This window comes from Akebia trifoliata, chromosome 4 (genome assembly GCF_017979445.1).
Source record: "Akebia trifoliata isolate Shusen 1 chromosome 4, ASM1797944v1, whole genome shotgun sequence".
Classification (NCBI taxonomy): domain Eukaryota; kingdom Viridiplantae; phylum Streptophyta; class Magnoliopsida; order Ranunculales; family Lardizabalaceae; genus Akebia; species Akebia trifoliata.
In genome coordinates, this window is record NC_141378.1 from 14,501,124 (window position 1) to 14,517,215 (window position 16,092).

General features: G+C 33.4%; 1 protein-coding gene across 1 annotated transcript; it reads left to right on the forward strand.

Moving 5' to 3' along the window:
- Positions 1-11,760: 11,760 nt before the first annotated feature.
- Positions 11,761-16,013, forward strand: LOC147404017 (Glycosyl hydrolase family protein). Its single transcript, XM_086439820.1, has 6 exons — positions 11,761-12,294; positions 12,382-12,681; positions 13,349-13,518; positions 13,626-13,723; positions 14,202-14,966; positions 15,346-16,013. Exons 1-6 carry the CDS (start codon positions 11,914-11,916, stop codon positions 15,933-15,935), a joined length of 2,304 nt encoding a protein of 767 aa, XP_086295946.1. The 5' UTR covers positions 11,761-11,913; the 3' UTR covers positions 15,936-16,013.
- The last annotated feature ends 79 nt before the right edge of the window (positions 16,014-16,092 follow it).

Genomic DNA, 16,092 nt, shown 5'->3' on the forward strand with positions numbered 1-16,092 from the left:
CTATTGTAGAAATAATCATGAGAAGTCTCTTTATATAGACTTTGAAATTTGATTTTTCTATCACCAAAGTAATTTATCAAACAGCTGAATATATAGATATCAAGAAATTATTTCTCAGATTTGAACCATGCTTTAGGATAGAGAAAATGAGACAAATAAGCTAATAAAAAATGATTACCAAGCATGGTTTTAAATCTTGTCCGATATATCTTGGTATCGTCCACTAAAGAAGTGAACAGACAAGTCAAATGCATCAAACAAGATTTAAAATCATGGTTCATTTTTTTCATTGTTAAACGAGACCACTCAAACATATCGGAAAACTTGTCTGAGACGACTCGATCTCTTTCATGGACGAGACAAGACGTCAAAACGAGTTTTAAAACCATGGTACCAAAAGACCCCATTCATCAGTGCATTATAGAAAATTTAAAGAGAAAATAATACATTTGAATTTTTGAATTGTAGGGATCGAACCACTGATTTACAAATCACTAATAGTCCTTCTCCAAGCCCCACTCTCAAAATATAAGGATTAACTCGAACAATATTTGAAATTTATTCTCCATGAAGAACCTGACTTCATCCTTCGTGTTAGTTATTTTTCTTTCTCAAATAGGTATTAATCCATAGTGATTGTAAAAATAATATTGTGGTCCTTGCAACTAGAAAATATTAGTATAATAGTGAAAATTTCATCAAACTTTAAAAACAAATGAAATTTCAGTTGTTAAAGACGTATTAAATGTTCATCAACAGCATATAATGATGATGTTGATTAGAGTGCTTAGTTGCACGTAGTTGGACATTCTCAGTTAAGTAACAACATTGGTGATATCAATCAACTCATAACAATAGTTAACAGGAAATGCATCTAAGCTGTAGACATATACATCTAAACTATGGATCACAATTATTTTTTGAAGGTTCATTCTAATTAATTAAAATTAATTTACCTTATCAGAGATAACAATTTAAGGTTGCAAAAATGACTTTTTTAATGTGAAATACTAAGTGGTGATAGAATGGTTAAACTTAAAAAAAAAAAAGAAATGGATAATGTTTTGGAGGGGCTTCACACCTTAAAATGATGAGTCGAGCTGGGGTGACATTAGATTTACTGCGGGTTTTCACATTTCTGATGTGGAGGTGCGCACATAACCGTAAATGTGTTACGAGGAAATGTAAAACTCCATAGTAAATCCTTTCACTCCAGCATCAATCATCAAGGATTCAAGATGTAGTGTTCCAAAAAGTGTTATTTCCTAATGACTAGGGTTCATAACAGTGTCCCGTTCCTAACCAAGGTCAGGTGGCACTCCATTTTATGCCTAGTGGCAATTTTTTTTTCTTGTTGATGTCCATCCCTTGATGACTCCACATGCAAAAGATTAGTTTGATTGGTGATGTGCATCCATTGATAATAGTGTTGTCTAAAGAATGATTTCCTAAATGTGTAACACGTGAGGTGCTACTGGCATCCAATATCATTGAAATTTTTATATGTCCCACAACCTAGGGCTGGCAATGACCTTAAATATACTCAATGTCCAAACCGATTCAATCCAATCTAAAAAAAATAGGATTGTCGGATCGGATTTGGATTTACAATGTGAAAAAAGCCCAAATTTGATAGTCTTGGACTGTCAAATTCATAAAATTCGATGGACCAAAAGGTTGAATTGGCGTTGAAGTTTTCATTGTCAAATTTTTTTTATGGGCCCGAATTTGCCAAATTAATGAAGGATGGGAGAAATTCGACAGCTCTAAGCCGTCAAATCTGGGAACATCAAGAATTTGACAGTCCTAGATTGTCAAAATTTAGTTTCTAAATTTCGTGGGCCTTGGCCTGTCAATTGTTTCTATCGAATTTTCCAGTTTTCACGTAGTGATTGAAATCTTAGATCCTATACAATTTCGGATTGGATTTGGTTGTACCCCAATTCGTTAAGAAAAGAAATCCGATCTGAACATATTTTAATATTTTTATTATTATTATTCTTAATTTCATATAAATACATATAGATAAAACATTTTAGTCTTTTTGATTTCCCTCTGTATTTGTAGTTGAAAAGTGGATTTTTTGAAATTTTATATGATTTTAAATTTTTTGAATACTGATCATTTGAAAATAAGGTATGTGCTTGAATCGAATTGGATCGATTTCAGATTAAGGATGAAATGAAACAGATTAGATTCGGTTCATATATTCATTAATCCGATCGGATCGGACAGGTACATGTTTACAAACATTTGGATCGGTATTGGAGTGGTACTAATTCGGTACTAAATTGATCCGTTGCCAGCCCCACCACCACCTAGGATTGGCAATGATCCAAAGTATACCCGTTTGAAACTATCCCATTTGAAAAATATGAAAAATCGGATTTTTGAATCAGGTCAACGAAAATCAACCTTTGCATTCAAATTTCAGTATTTGAAGGTGCCAACTTGCTAAGTTTGATAAAGTTTGTGAGTATTGATAATACGACTTAGTTTCAAACCGCACCTTCTTCTTCTAGTCACCAACCAATTACCCACTTGCTTATAATAAAAAAAAGCAAAATAGGTTTTTGGGAGTGTAGATGCTGATAGATTTTGGTTAGAAAAATTAAGGGTTTTCTGGCAATAATTGAAGATGAGATTGAATAGATTACTTTTAATAAGAGGTTATGATCTTGAAGATGAAGAGTTTAGGGAGAAAAATGAAGGGTTTTCGATCGGAGATTGGATGAAGGCATATAAGTTATTTTCTATTAATCTTTCAAAAAAGACCTAGGTTAAGGGAAGCATGTCATCAATTTGAAAGCACGGATATGCATCTCAAATATTAATCAAAATGAGGAAAGGTACATCTAAATCTCTGTACAAGTGAAAAAACATCTATGGTTCCTATCTACTTTCATGTCAAGATGTGCGATATGAGGTCCAATCTTAAGGTCACTCCAGCACCACTCCACAAAAAAATAAATAAATAAATAAAAATCCTTCAACTTATAGATTCTAATGTTTCTACACATTATAGAAGGAAACCGTAGCTGTTGAAAACAAATATTTGTTAGATGTGTTACTGTTAATGTTAGCCATGTCAGATATTATATGTTTCATGTTCGCCCTGATGGGCCTAAGTGTTAACCCTACCCCGAGCCTCTAAAAAAATCAGATGTTGCTTAGCCTGTTTACAACCTTTAACGGGCCTACTTTTAAAATCTACGACTGGTCCATGGGAATGTGCCGGGCTAAGGCCCAAGCCTTTGACATGAAAACCATCCATAATTGCACCTAATGTCACTTTATAGCCATCCATAAGTCGAAGAGTAGGCCTAAATTAACTAACATAGTCAAGCTAGAAAGCCTAATTAAGGGTTTTTTGTTTGCCATGTGGATCGAGTAGTGAAGGAAACCAGCTATATCCTTGTGTAGGATAACTTGCTATAGTCGATTTTTCCTCTGCAGGATGCACTCAACACCTTATTAGGACTAGAGTTTTCTAATTGGGATAAAGTCAAGTCCTTGAATTTGACATTTATTTTGAAATCCATCCATTATAGAGCCTATGTTTAGAAAATCGGCAATTCTAGTAACTATAACTCGGTCGTCAAGCTGATTTTTGACTGATGGAGTCCACAAGAAGTGTGTTTTATTCACATTAGTAGACCCAAAAGAATGTCACATGGTATTGTGTGTAGATATATAAGTTAGTCTCTATTTATTCGTTACTTGAACTCCTAGTTGTGGGGCTTATTATATAAAAATCATATTTATATGGCATCAATTACAAACTGATTAGTTTTAGAAGGAATAAATTTCATGAAAGGTTGGCTTGAATTTGAAAATTCTAATCAGAGAAAGATTAAAAATGATTGTGTATTCTTCAAAATTACTTTCCCAGCCATGTTTAATATATATTTATTTATATTTTTCTAAAGGTCTACATACCTATTTTGCTATTTATTGAGAAAGCTGCTATTGGCACCCAATGTTTACTTATTACACCCCAATTAAAAATAAAGAAGATAAATTAATGGTTGAATAAATAAAAGTTGGGGTGCCAATAGAAGTTCTCTCTTTTTCTATTAGATTTTTATTTTTTGGATTTAGGATTTTAAATGAGCCTAATTATAATTGTAAACTACTAAAATTATTTGAATGGGTATTATAATGTTTTGTAATGTTGAGATTATAATTTGAGTCAAAGCTTTGTAACGTTTGAAGGTGTGTTTTAATCTTTTAATTGGGGTGAAATAATTTAAGAAATTGGGGTGTAATAAGTAAAAGTTGGGGTGCCAATAACCCTTTCTTTATTTATTTTAACCAAAATGGGTACAGTCACATGAAAGGTTAACTTGAATTTTGAAAATTTTAATCAGAAAAAAAGTTAAAAGAATAATCATGTATTTTTTTTTTAAATCATTGGTCCATTCACATTTTTAAAATATTTAGCAAAAGGGCCATGTACTTATTTTGATATTTATTTGTTTACTAAAACAGGTATCTGTACGACTACGTTTACTAATTAAGTTTTTTAGCCATGTTGTGAACTTCAAATGAAAAAAATAATTACTTTTTTGAAAAATATCAGTTGATTTGTATGAAATTTTAAAAAATAAATTAAATTAAATATCGGTATCATTATATTATTAGAGCAATTAGAAAGTATGTATTGTAATAAGATGTATTGCGATGCATGGAATCTAAATAAGATTAAATCTGTTTATATAAGATAAGATCTTCAGAAAAGAGGAGATCTTCTCTATATTGAATCTGAGGAATATGCTGAAGTGACATTGGATTGACAACTATTTACTACTGATGTGGATGTATGTACCGAGTCATAGAATCTTTTCATCAAGATACAAGTGAGAAGGATTTATTGTTCTCTAATCACCTCCACGTCAGTGATATGTGATTTATTGTCAAGTTTATTGGTACTCCAACACCGACTCCAAAAATTATTCAAAAAGATTAAGTGACGATTTGTTAAATTGAAAGATTATAATTATTAAAATTTTATAAATGTTGAATTTAAGTGCTGAGAATATTATCTATTTTTCTATTTAAAATGTGTTGAACTGATTCAAATTAAACATTGTAATTACATAATATAATTTATTAGTTATTGTTGAAAGTTAATAAAAAAAATTGTATTACATTTTTAATCATAATATATTCTACTTGATTATTTTAATTGTTAATTCACACCACACATAATAAAAAAAATATAATGTAAAAGATAATATGTTTTGATATTCTAAATTATGTACACAATTCATTATACCCAAATTTTAAATTATAAGATAATAATTTTTTCATCCAAATTTAAATCTATTCATACAACACGTATGTTCTTTTCTCTCTCGTAGTAATAATTAGAGCATCCCATCGTCTTATTTTAAAGATGAAATAATTTAATTTTGGATGAATAATTTTTTTATGAAAATGAAGGATAAGTAATTATAAAAGCACCCCACAAATTAATATGGGCAACCTAAATCATAGTCAATTTTTTTTTTATGTCTTACATGAGTTAAATTTTTTGGAATGAGCCAATTTTGGCGAGGATGATCTATATGGTCTGGAGAACATCCTCACCAAAAATCAACCCCTTCTGAAATTTCTAACAACATCAAAATTGATTTTTTTTTATAAAATAGACGATTTACGGTTTGAATTTGTTTTGATGGGATTAGAGGTTTCAAGATAGGCTGAGGATGATCTCTTCATTGTAAAGATCATCCTCACAAAAAATCGGCTCATTCTAAAAATTTTAACCCATATAAGACAAAATAATTCGACTATGGTGTGGGTTGCCTCATTAATTTGTGGAGTGCTTATATCATTATCCATGGGACATAAGAGATATCCTTTTAAGTATAAAGGCATATTTGTTTGTGTCGAAAAATATCGGTGCTTATCGTTTTAACGAAAAAAAATTAAATGATCTAACTTCACCTAATTTTTTTCACTTATTTTTTGGCCATAAGTGCCGAAAATATGGAGTAAACAAACAGATTGATTTGACAAAAAGTATTGAATTATTTTTTTTCAGTAATAAATACTGAAAATAAGTGCAAACAAACAACCCCTAAGTCTAATCTAAGTCCAATTTTCAAGTTGATTTGATGCATAGTAGTAAATCTTATTATTATTATACATTCCATCCAATTGTGTAATAAATATCTATTTTGATAATTAATTTTTTTCGTTAAAGTAGATCTATGACCCTTCTGGAAAAAAAATCTTGAAATGTAGTTTGACTGATAATTTTGACTAAATACATTACCATTGTTATATAACACCCATTATAATGTGAATGCGACTTACTGTAATAATAAAATGAGCGAGAGAGAGTTGAACGAGGTGGGGGGAAGAAAAATGGTGATAAGTGGTAAATGAAAAAGGAAAGTTGTATATTCTTGGACATAAAGTGAACAAGACCAACGACTCTTTCAACTACTATTCATGTTTTCCTTTTAGGCAAGGCTAGTGGTGGCCACTCAAGCCCACTTTACTTTAACATTTGCCCAAAGTCAAGAAAATTGAATGCTAGATGGTACCATTATTTTGGAACATGTCTTTAGGTGTCATATTTCCCTCACAATTGAGATAAGATCAAAATGTAAGAATCATAGAATAATAACAATCATGGTTTACAATATCATAATGTATAGGTCAATACGTGCCAATAGACCGATACAAAACATTGAATGTTTTGGGAATGTATCAGATTTGCATTGGAATGTATCAGTTTGTATCGAACTTCTAAAAGAATATAGTCTTATTTCAACTTCTAAAAGAATTTCACCCTTCCTTTCATTTTGTCCAAAGCGAAGTTTTTTAGGATCTAAAACTAATTTTGTGTATATTTCCACTCTCAACATTTACATAAAATATATTTCTATTAATTTGGTTTTTTTCAATAACATTTTACGAACTCTAACTTAATTTGACAGTTTTTAAATATGATTATTCTAATTTTTTTTCTTTTCTGAATCTTTCCACTCATTCATCTCATCTTCCGTGTCTTTGTTATATTCAATATATTGGCACGATATGTCACTAATGAACATCATTCAGTTCTATAAATTATAGTTGATTTAACCATGATCTTCTAATATTTTTCTTCAAATTTGATTTCTACGTGTTTGTTACATGGCACTATAGAAGTGCATCCCCACTTTATTATCTAGCTCTGATTACGTTTTATTTATTTATTTATTATTATCAATGTTTAAAAAACCAAACCACCGACCATATCAAAAAAATCTGTCAAATTGACTAGACCACAATTGGACCCCAGTTCAATTTTGTTGGCCCAATTCATAATTATCATTGTTAAAATATTTAAAACCAAACCAGTGTGACCTGATCGGTCTACCGGTTTGGTCCGGTCTGGTTTGTTGAAATACATAATTACAGATAGGATGAATCCAAGCTGTAAAATCTCATCAAAACCGTGTAGTCTCTTTTCCCAAGTGGATGAAATCTTCTTGAATCATAAGGGACAGAAAAGCCAAGTGGACCCAATCCTTTTTGTCCTTTTTTTAGTTTTTGATCGTAAATCCAATCCAATTGTTTTACTTTTTACCTAAATCAGATCTGACACCAAAATTACCATAACCAATTGTCAAGGGCACATGACCACCAGATCACCACTCTACCTAAATTGCCCACCCACACCCCTTTGTTTCCGAAACCAAAGGAAAATAAGTAGAAAATCCAATGTAGAAGAAAAAAGATGAAATATCCTTGTTTTCCGAATGAAAACAAAACAAAAGCTTTAGAGATGAAAAACAGTAAAATATTAAAGGTACAAAGCAGATGCTCTATCCATCTAAAACCATAAAAAAGGGGATGAAGACGAATAAATGGTAAAGCAGGAAATAAAAATAAAGTAGAAAATTAATAATTAAAAAAAGAAAAAAAAGAAAAAAAAGAAAAAAGAGGAGAGGATGTCAAAAGCCCTTGAAATAACTTGAGAAAGGAAGAAGAAAAATAAAGAGAAATGCAGAAGAAAAGAAGACATTTGGTGTATTAAATGATATGTTTTTTTAAAAAAAATAATAATAATAAAAGGTTGGATAAATTCCATTTTGACCCTTGTAATTTGGCATAATTCCATTTTAACCCCTTAAGGTTTTGATAATTGCACTTACCTACTCTTTCACTGTTAAAATTCAGATGTTATTTTATATTTTACCCTCTTATTTTATCCTTTTTTTATTATTTAAAAATAGATTTTCAAACAATAATTAAAATGCCCGAACCTAAGCATTCATTGAACCTATTCTTCCACAGGCATAGTTTTATTTATAAAAAAAAAAAAAAACATAACATTTTAAAAAGAATTAAATGGTCTTTATAAAAGAAATTTAATTGTTAGGTTGACAACAATTTGATGGACGAGGGTAAGTGAACCCCTTTTATAATTATAAGTGAGGTAAGTGCAGTTAGGGGTCAAAAATGAAATTATGTCAAACTATAGGGGTCAATGTGAAATTTACCCTAAAAAGTTGGTGTGGCAACTTTAATCAAAGTGTTAAATTCTCAAATTTTAATACCCAAGCCTGGACCATATCTACAATGGATTTTATAAATAATTATGACATCCAACTAACAAAATTCACAAAACACTAGTCTAATTTGTTTGCTTTGTAATTTGTGAGAAGTCATCTAATCATTGGTGATAAACCTTGCTTATCATACCCACCATATATTAAATATTATTTTATTGGGCGTAATGACTGATAATGGACATTATTTTTATTTTTATAGGAATAAATCGGTCTTGAGCTCAGTATGTCAAGTTGTGTTGCAAGATGTCAACCAATTGAGCTATGGATACAGGTCCGGATTGATATTGTTGATCAAAATCATTATATTTAATAATAATAATTGGAAATATATTAACATCCCTCCCACGCACAATCCCCCCCCCCCCCCTCCTCCCACACACGTGGTGGTGGTGGGTGGGTGTATGTGTGTGTGTACGAGTGTTTGGAGGCCCTAAAGAGAGCCAAACATTTTTCAAAATATGGATTATAAGTTTTGGAATTGACTGATTTTTTTTTTTTGTGAGGATGGTCTCTGTGGTGAAGAGATCATTCTCACAAAAAATTAGCTCATTTTTAAAACTTCTAACCCTAGTTTACAAGTTGAAGAATTGTAGACTGTCTGAATTTTATAAATCATTGTTGACAAGGTTACAAGTTTCAGAATGGGCTGATTTTTTGTGAGGATGATTTTCTCATCATGCAAAAAATCAACCATTTTTTAAAACCTCTAACCTATATATCGAAAAAAATGTTTGGCCCTCTTTAGGGCTTTCAAACGCCACACACTATATATATGTATATGGGTAGCGTTCAATGGTTAACTTTTTGGCAAAATATTTTTCAAAACATGAGTTAGAAGTTTTGGAATGGGCTGATTTTTGGTGAGGATGATCTCTACGGTGAGGAGATCATCATCACCAAAAATCAGCCCATTCCAAAACTTCTAACCCATGTTAACAAGTTGGAAAAATCGTGGACCGTCCATTTTTTGTAAACTATTTTTGATGGGGTTAGAAGTTTTGGAATGGGTTGATTTTTGGTGATGATGATCTCCTCACCGTAGAGATCATCCTCACCAAAAATCAGCCCATTCCAAAACTTCTAACTTATGTTTTGAAAAATGTTATGCCAAAAAGTTAGCCATTGAACAAGACCCTATATATATATAAAGGGTTGGGATGCATAGTTAACATTCTAGACAACATGTTTTATCTTATATGAGTAAAAAGTTTTGGAATGGACTGATTTTTGTGAGGATGATCTCTATGGTGAAGGGATCATCATCCTTGCAAAACATCGGCCCATTCTAAAACTTCTAACCCCATCAAAAATAATTTACAAAAAATGGACTCGGGTTTTTTTGTGAGGATGATCTCTATTGTAAAAATCAACTCATTCCGAAATTTCTAATCCTTATTTTGAAAAATGTTTGGCTCTCTTTAGGGCTTTCGAATGCGTCCTCTCTCACTCTCTCTCTCTCTCTATATATATATATATATATGGGGCATGTTTGACACCTTACTATTTACCTTACGTGTTTTGTCCTACATGGGTTAGAAGTTTTAGAATGGGCAAAATTTTTTATAGAGAAATCATCCTCACCAAAAATCAACCCATTTTGAAACTTTTAACCCCATCAAAAATGATTTACAAAAAATGGACAATCCACGATTCTTCAACTTGTAAAAATGGGGTTAGAAGTTTCGGAATGGGCTAGTTTTTGGTGAAGACGATCTTCTCACCATAGAAATCACCCTCACCAAAAATCAGTCCATTCCAACACTTCTAACCCATGTAGGACAAAACACATAGGACAAATAATAGGGTGCCGAATATTTTCTTATCTATATATATATTATTTAGTTGAATTAAGTGAAGTTTTAAAGCTTCTAACTATGTTAAATTGCACAACTCATTGATCTCTACTATCAATAACCCATAGTAATTATGAATATATTTTGTAAGTCATATGCAAATGTGTATACAATCCGCTAAAATAATGACTAATCATTGTAGACCAACTTGTAAGGATTGATTTCACCTACTCTAAATTTGTGAGGTATGTAATTGGTAGGTTTGATCTTTCAAAATTTGACCCATTCTGGTTGAACGAAGGATTGATAAAAAGTACTTCTTGAAATCTTTTTTTTTTCCCTTTTCCTTTTAAGTTTTCACTGTTCTCGATACACATGACATCTGAATTAATAGAGAGCATTTTGTTTGTATGAATCAATATTGTCTGTGTGTGAGCTTTTAGAAAAATGTGTACTAGAAACAAAAACAACAATAGAAAATGTAAGTTTATATGAATAAAACATAACGATGAACTATGCAACAATTTTGTGGGTATAAACATCCATGTATCAATAATTTTGTGTGGGTGTAAACATTGAGACAAAGGATTTATGTCCACACAACTTTACTTTATTACATTTCATCTTCTTTCCCATCTAACTTTATGGTCTTTCTTTTCCTCCCTTATTTTTTAATAATACCCTTCTAGTTTTTTAATTTTTCTTCTTTTACTTCTTTAATCTCAAAAATGATGTTCATACCGTGAGCATGGGACAAACTCTAGTTATAAATGAAGAGATAACATTCCATTGAATTTACGTGGGTTAACAATATTGTCTATGTCCATTGATGATAATGAAATGTCTACGTCCACGCAATTCGTGGTAAAGCCTTTAGGATATTTAAATTGTGCAAAAGAGTGACTTACCCCCTAAGATAAATAATTATGATACTAAATAGAAATTAAACCCTGAAATTCAGGATTACGATCACTTAATCTCATTTTGTCTTAATAATACTGAAAAAAACTAGAAAAAATAAAAATAAAATTACAAATCCTAAATTTGTTATGAATATGTAAATCATAAAAAAAGATGCCCTAAAATAGATAGATAATTGTGAAAAAAACAATAACTCATTTTTATTTTTTAAGAGTCAGAGGCTCCACCCCCAAACCACAACCAAAGGTAGATCCACAATGTCAGCTCATTCATGTACAATCTCATATCAATGCAAAGTCACACAAGAATAGAAGACAAAAGCAACAAAAATGAAACTTGACCAAACAGACGCTCCCATCAATAAATCACTAAGAGCCTTGTTTTAATGGACCTTCTTACCCAACCACCCAACCCAACACTTACACCTCTTTTTGCATACATGAGGGAGACAAGGGTGTTTTAGTCATTCAAATCAACAACAGCAACTTGACAAGTGATCCAATCACACACTCAACTCTCAAGATTTGACACCGATAAATGTGAACTCTATTAAGTTTTTAACTCTACAAGTCTCTCACCACTACTCACTGTAAACTTCACTAAAACTCTTCAAGAAATCCACAATGAGACTTCAATTCTATCTTCTTCTCACCATTCTGATCTCTGCAAACGCATCTCAGCCTCCATTCTCTTGTGATTCATCAAACCCTTCAACAAACTCCTGCCCATTCTGCAAAACCTCCTTACCCATCGAAGAAAGAGTTCATGACCTCGTCTCTCGACTCACATTAGACGAGAAAATATCCCAACTCGTTAACACAGCTCCAGAGATTCCCAGACTCGGTATCCCCAATTATCAATGGTGGTCTGAAGCCTTACATGGCGTTGCCAATGTTGGACTCGGCATCCATCTCAATGGAACGATTCGTTCTGCCACGAGCTTCCCTCAAGTCATCCTCACTGCGTCCTCATTCGATGCTCATCTATGGTATCGGATCGGCCAAGTAAGTAATCAAACTCAACTAATTAACTAAAATAAAACTAGCCCATTTCGTTTATAGATTTTAATTCTTCAATGGGTGTGTTTGAAGGCTATCGGTACTGAAGCTCGAGCTATTTACAATGCTGGGCAAGCAAATGGGATGACGTTTTGGGCACCAAATATAAATATTTTTAGGGATCCAAGATGGGGTAGAGGGCAAGAGACACCTGGTGAAGATCCTTTGGTTACTAGCAAGTACTCTGTTTCTTATGTGAGAGGGGTTCAAGGTGATTCATTTAAAGGAGGGAAACTTGGTGAGAATCTTCAAGCTTCAGCTTGTTGTAAGCATTTTGCTGCTTATGATCTCGATAATTGGAAGGGAAACAATCGATTCGTCTTTGATGCTCGAGTAAGTGCTAATTAAAGCTTGGAAGATTTGAAATTGAGCTCTGTTTCATGTTTATGGGGTATTATTTCTTGGGTTTGGTTTTCCTCTGTTTTTTTAACTAATGGGTACTCTGTTCTTCTTCGACTTAAAATGGCTGTTGACAAACAAGTTTTAATTCATATTTGTTGGGCATTCTTTCTTGGGTTCCTGTTTCATCCGTTTTTTAACTAATGGGTACTCTGTTCTTCTTCGATTAAAATGGGGTTTTAACAAAAAAGTTTTACAAGGGATTCTGCTTTTAGTTAGGTTTTAACCGAGCTCTGTTTCATCCTTGTTGGGTATTTTTTTCTGGGGTTTGGGTTTCCTCTGCTTTTTGACTAATGGGTACTCTGTTATTCTTCATTTAAAAATCGGGAATTCTGCTTATAGTTAGGTTTTAACTGAGCTCCGTTTCATCTTTTTTGGGTATCTAGTATCCTTTTGTTGCGTTTGGGTTTCCTCTGTTTCTTTACTAGTGGCTTCTCAATTTTCTTCGATTAAAACTGGGTTTTGGACAAAAAGTTTTAATTTTTATTGGGACTTCTGCTTTTAGTTAGATTTTGGGATTTACTATTTGTTTTTTGGAGTGATGGGCAGTCTTGAATCTTGATTAAGGTACCTTAATGGTGAAACATTTTGATTTCTTCAGGTCTCTTTGCAAGATTTAGCAGATACTTACCAGCCTCCATTTCGAAGTTGCATCAAAGAGGGTCGAGCGAGTGGGGTTATGTGTGCTTATAATCAGGTCAATGGAGTCCCTAGTTGTGCAGATTTCAATCTCTTAACAAAGACTGCAAGAGAACAGTGGGGTTTCAATGGGTAGGTTTTAGAACTTAATATAATTGAACTTAATCACAATATTATACAATTACAAGGGTGTTTTGTGTGATTTTGAGAGTGTGGGTTTGTTTTATGATGATGATTAGGTACATCACGTCCGACTGTGATGCAGTTTCCATCATCTATGATTCTCAAAAATATGCTAAAACACCAGAAGATGCAGTTGGGGAAGTCCTCAAAGCTGGTATGTGGGACCTTTTTCTACATTGATTTTAGGAAAATGTTCTACCAGACATAAAATTTCGTGTCTTCGTTTTCTATTGAACTGCACTGTACCCTATGGGATAATAATAGAACTGCACTGTTCCCTATGGGATAATAATAGATCTGGACCGTTCAGTAGGTGGGGAAGCTCATAGTGATGGGTTCATCATGGCTGTCCATACTCCATACCCTCATCAACTTTTTGTCATCTGTGTCTCAACTATTTTTTATTTTTGATTATATTTTTTCGGTTCCTGGTAAATGGGTATCCATTGACACCCCCTAATTTGATGAAGTGGTTGGCCAAAAATTAAATGGCGTCGATGAATCTGAATAATGGCATGGTAGAAGTTCTTCATACATCTCAATGAGCAAATCTTCAGTTTCACATTGATTTCTATATGATCTAATACTTGAAAACTCCATAATTTTAATTGGGTCCTTAATTTGTTTGACAGGCATGGATGTCAACTGTGGCTCCTACTTGCAACAACACTCTAAATCAGCAATTCAACTTAATAAACTGTCGGAAACCGACATAAACCGAGCTCTCTATAACCTCTTCTCAGTTAGAATGAGATTAGGATTATTCAATGGCAACCCAAGCAAACTCCAATTCGGTGACATTGGTCCGAAACATGTCTGCTCGCCAAGACATCAAAGTCTAGCCCTTGAAGCTGCCCGTGATGGCATCGTCCTATTAAAGAACTCTGCCAAGCTCCTCCCACTACAGAAAACTAAGGTCAAGACGCTTGGTGTCATTGGACCGAACGCTAATGTTGCACAAACACTTCTCGGAAACTATGCTGGTCCTCCTTGTAAATCGGTCACACCGTTACAAGCATTGAATAATTACGTTAAGGAGACATTTTCTATCTCAGGTTGTGATTCGGTAGCATGTTCTTCAGTTTCTATGCATGATGCATTGGAGCTTGCAAAATCTGTGGATTACCTTATATTGATAATGGGGTTGGATCAGACACAAGAAAAGGAGGAAAAAGATCGAGTCGACTTGGTGCTCCCTGGTAAACAACAGAGTCTAATTGAAAGTGTATCGAAAGTAGCAAAGAAGCCAGTGATCTTGGTGATTCTCAGTGGAGGTCCAGTTGATATTACATTTGCTAAATATGATCGGAGCATCGGAAGCATCTTGTGGGCTGGTTATCCTGGCGAAGCTGGAGGAATTGCATTGGCTGAAATCATCTTTGGCGACCATAACCCAGGTAAATTTTTTGTTTAACCAACCAATTACTCCAAAAAACCAATCTGTTGGAAAGGGGGAGAACTATGAATATAAGAGGGGTCACGGGGCTTAATTAGGGTATGACACACTCAAGAGTGGAGGAAAATATATACACTCAACACTCTCCCTCACCTATAAGGATGGAAAGAATCAAACCCATGACCTATATGAACCTAGTACTCTGATACCATGTTTACCAACCAACCAAGCTACTCCAAAAGACCGGTCTATGGGAGAGGGGGAGAACTATGAATATAAGAGGGCCACAGAGCTTAATTGGGTAGGGCATAACATTTATCAAATTATTGACCTTTAATTGGTCAAATTATGAATTAATGGCTTTCATGTTGTTATTGCAGGGGGAAGATTGCCCGTCACTTGGTATCCACAAGATTTCACCAAAGTACCGATGACAGACATGAGGATGCGACCTGATCCAGCATCGGGTTATCCTGGACGCACTTATCGATTCTATAGAGGCAGAAAAGTGTTCAAATTCGGTTATGGTCTCAGCTACTCGACCTACTCATACAAGTTCACCTCTGTTAATAAAAACTTGATTTACTTAAACCAATCTAGCAATCTTGAGGCAGTTGGAAGCCAAGATTCTGTACGTTACCTCTCTGTCTTGGAGATGGGAACTTTGAACTGTGAGAAATTGAAGTTCTCGGCTACTGTTGGAGTTAAAAATACTGGGGAGATGTCTGGAAAGCATCCGGTGTTGCTCTTTGCACGGCAGTCCGAGGTTCCACATGGTAGCCCAGTAAAGCAGTTGGTTGGATTCCAAAGTGTGCACTTGAATGGAGGTGAAAGAACTGAAATTGAATTTGTTTTGAGCCCTTGTGAGCACCTTAGTAGAGCTAATGAAGATGGTTTGATGGTGATGGAAGAAGGGTCTCATTTCTTGGTTGTTGGAGATGAAGAGTACAAGGTTACTATTGTTGTTTAATTCACAATGGGAGGAAACTACAAATTAAAAGCCATTTAAGTGAAGTTATGAATAATATTTATGCTTTAGCCCAAGTTATTACAGAGACTATTTGAGTTTAAGTTTGCTTTTTTGTAGTTCTTATTTTAGACTTACTCAAAATCAACACACTTATGCA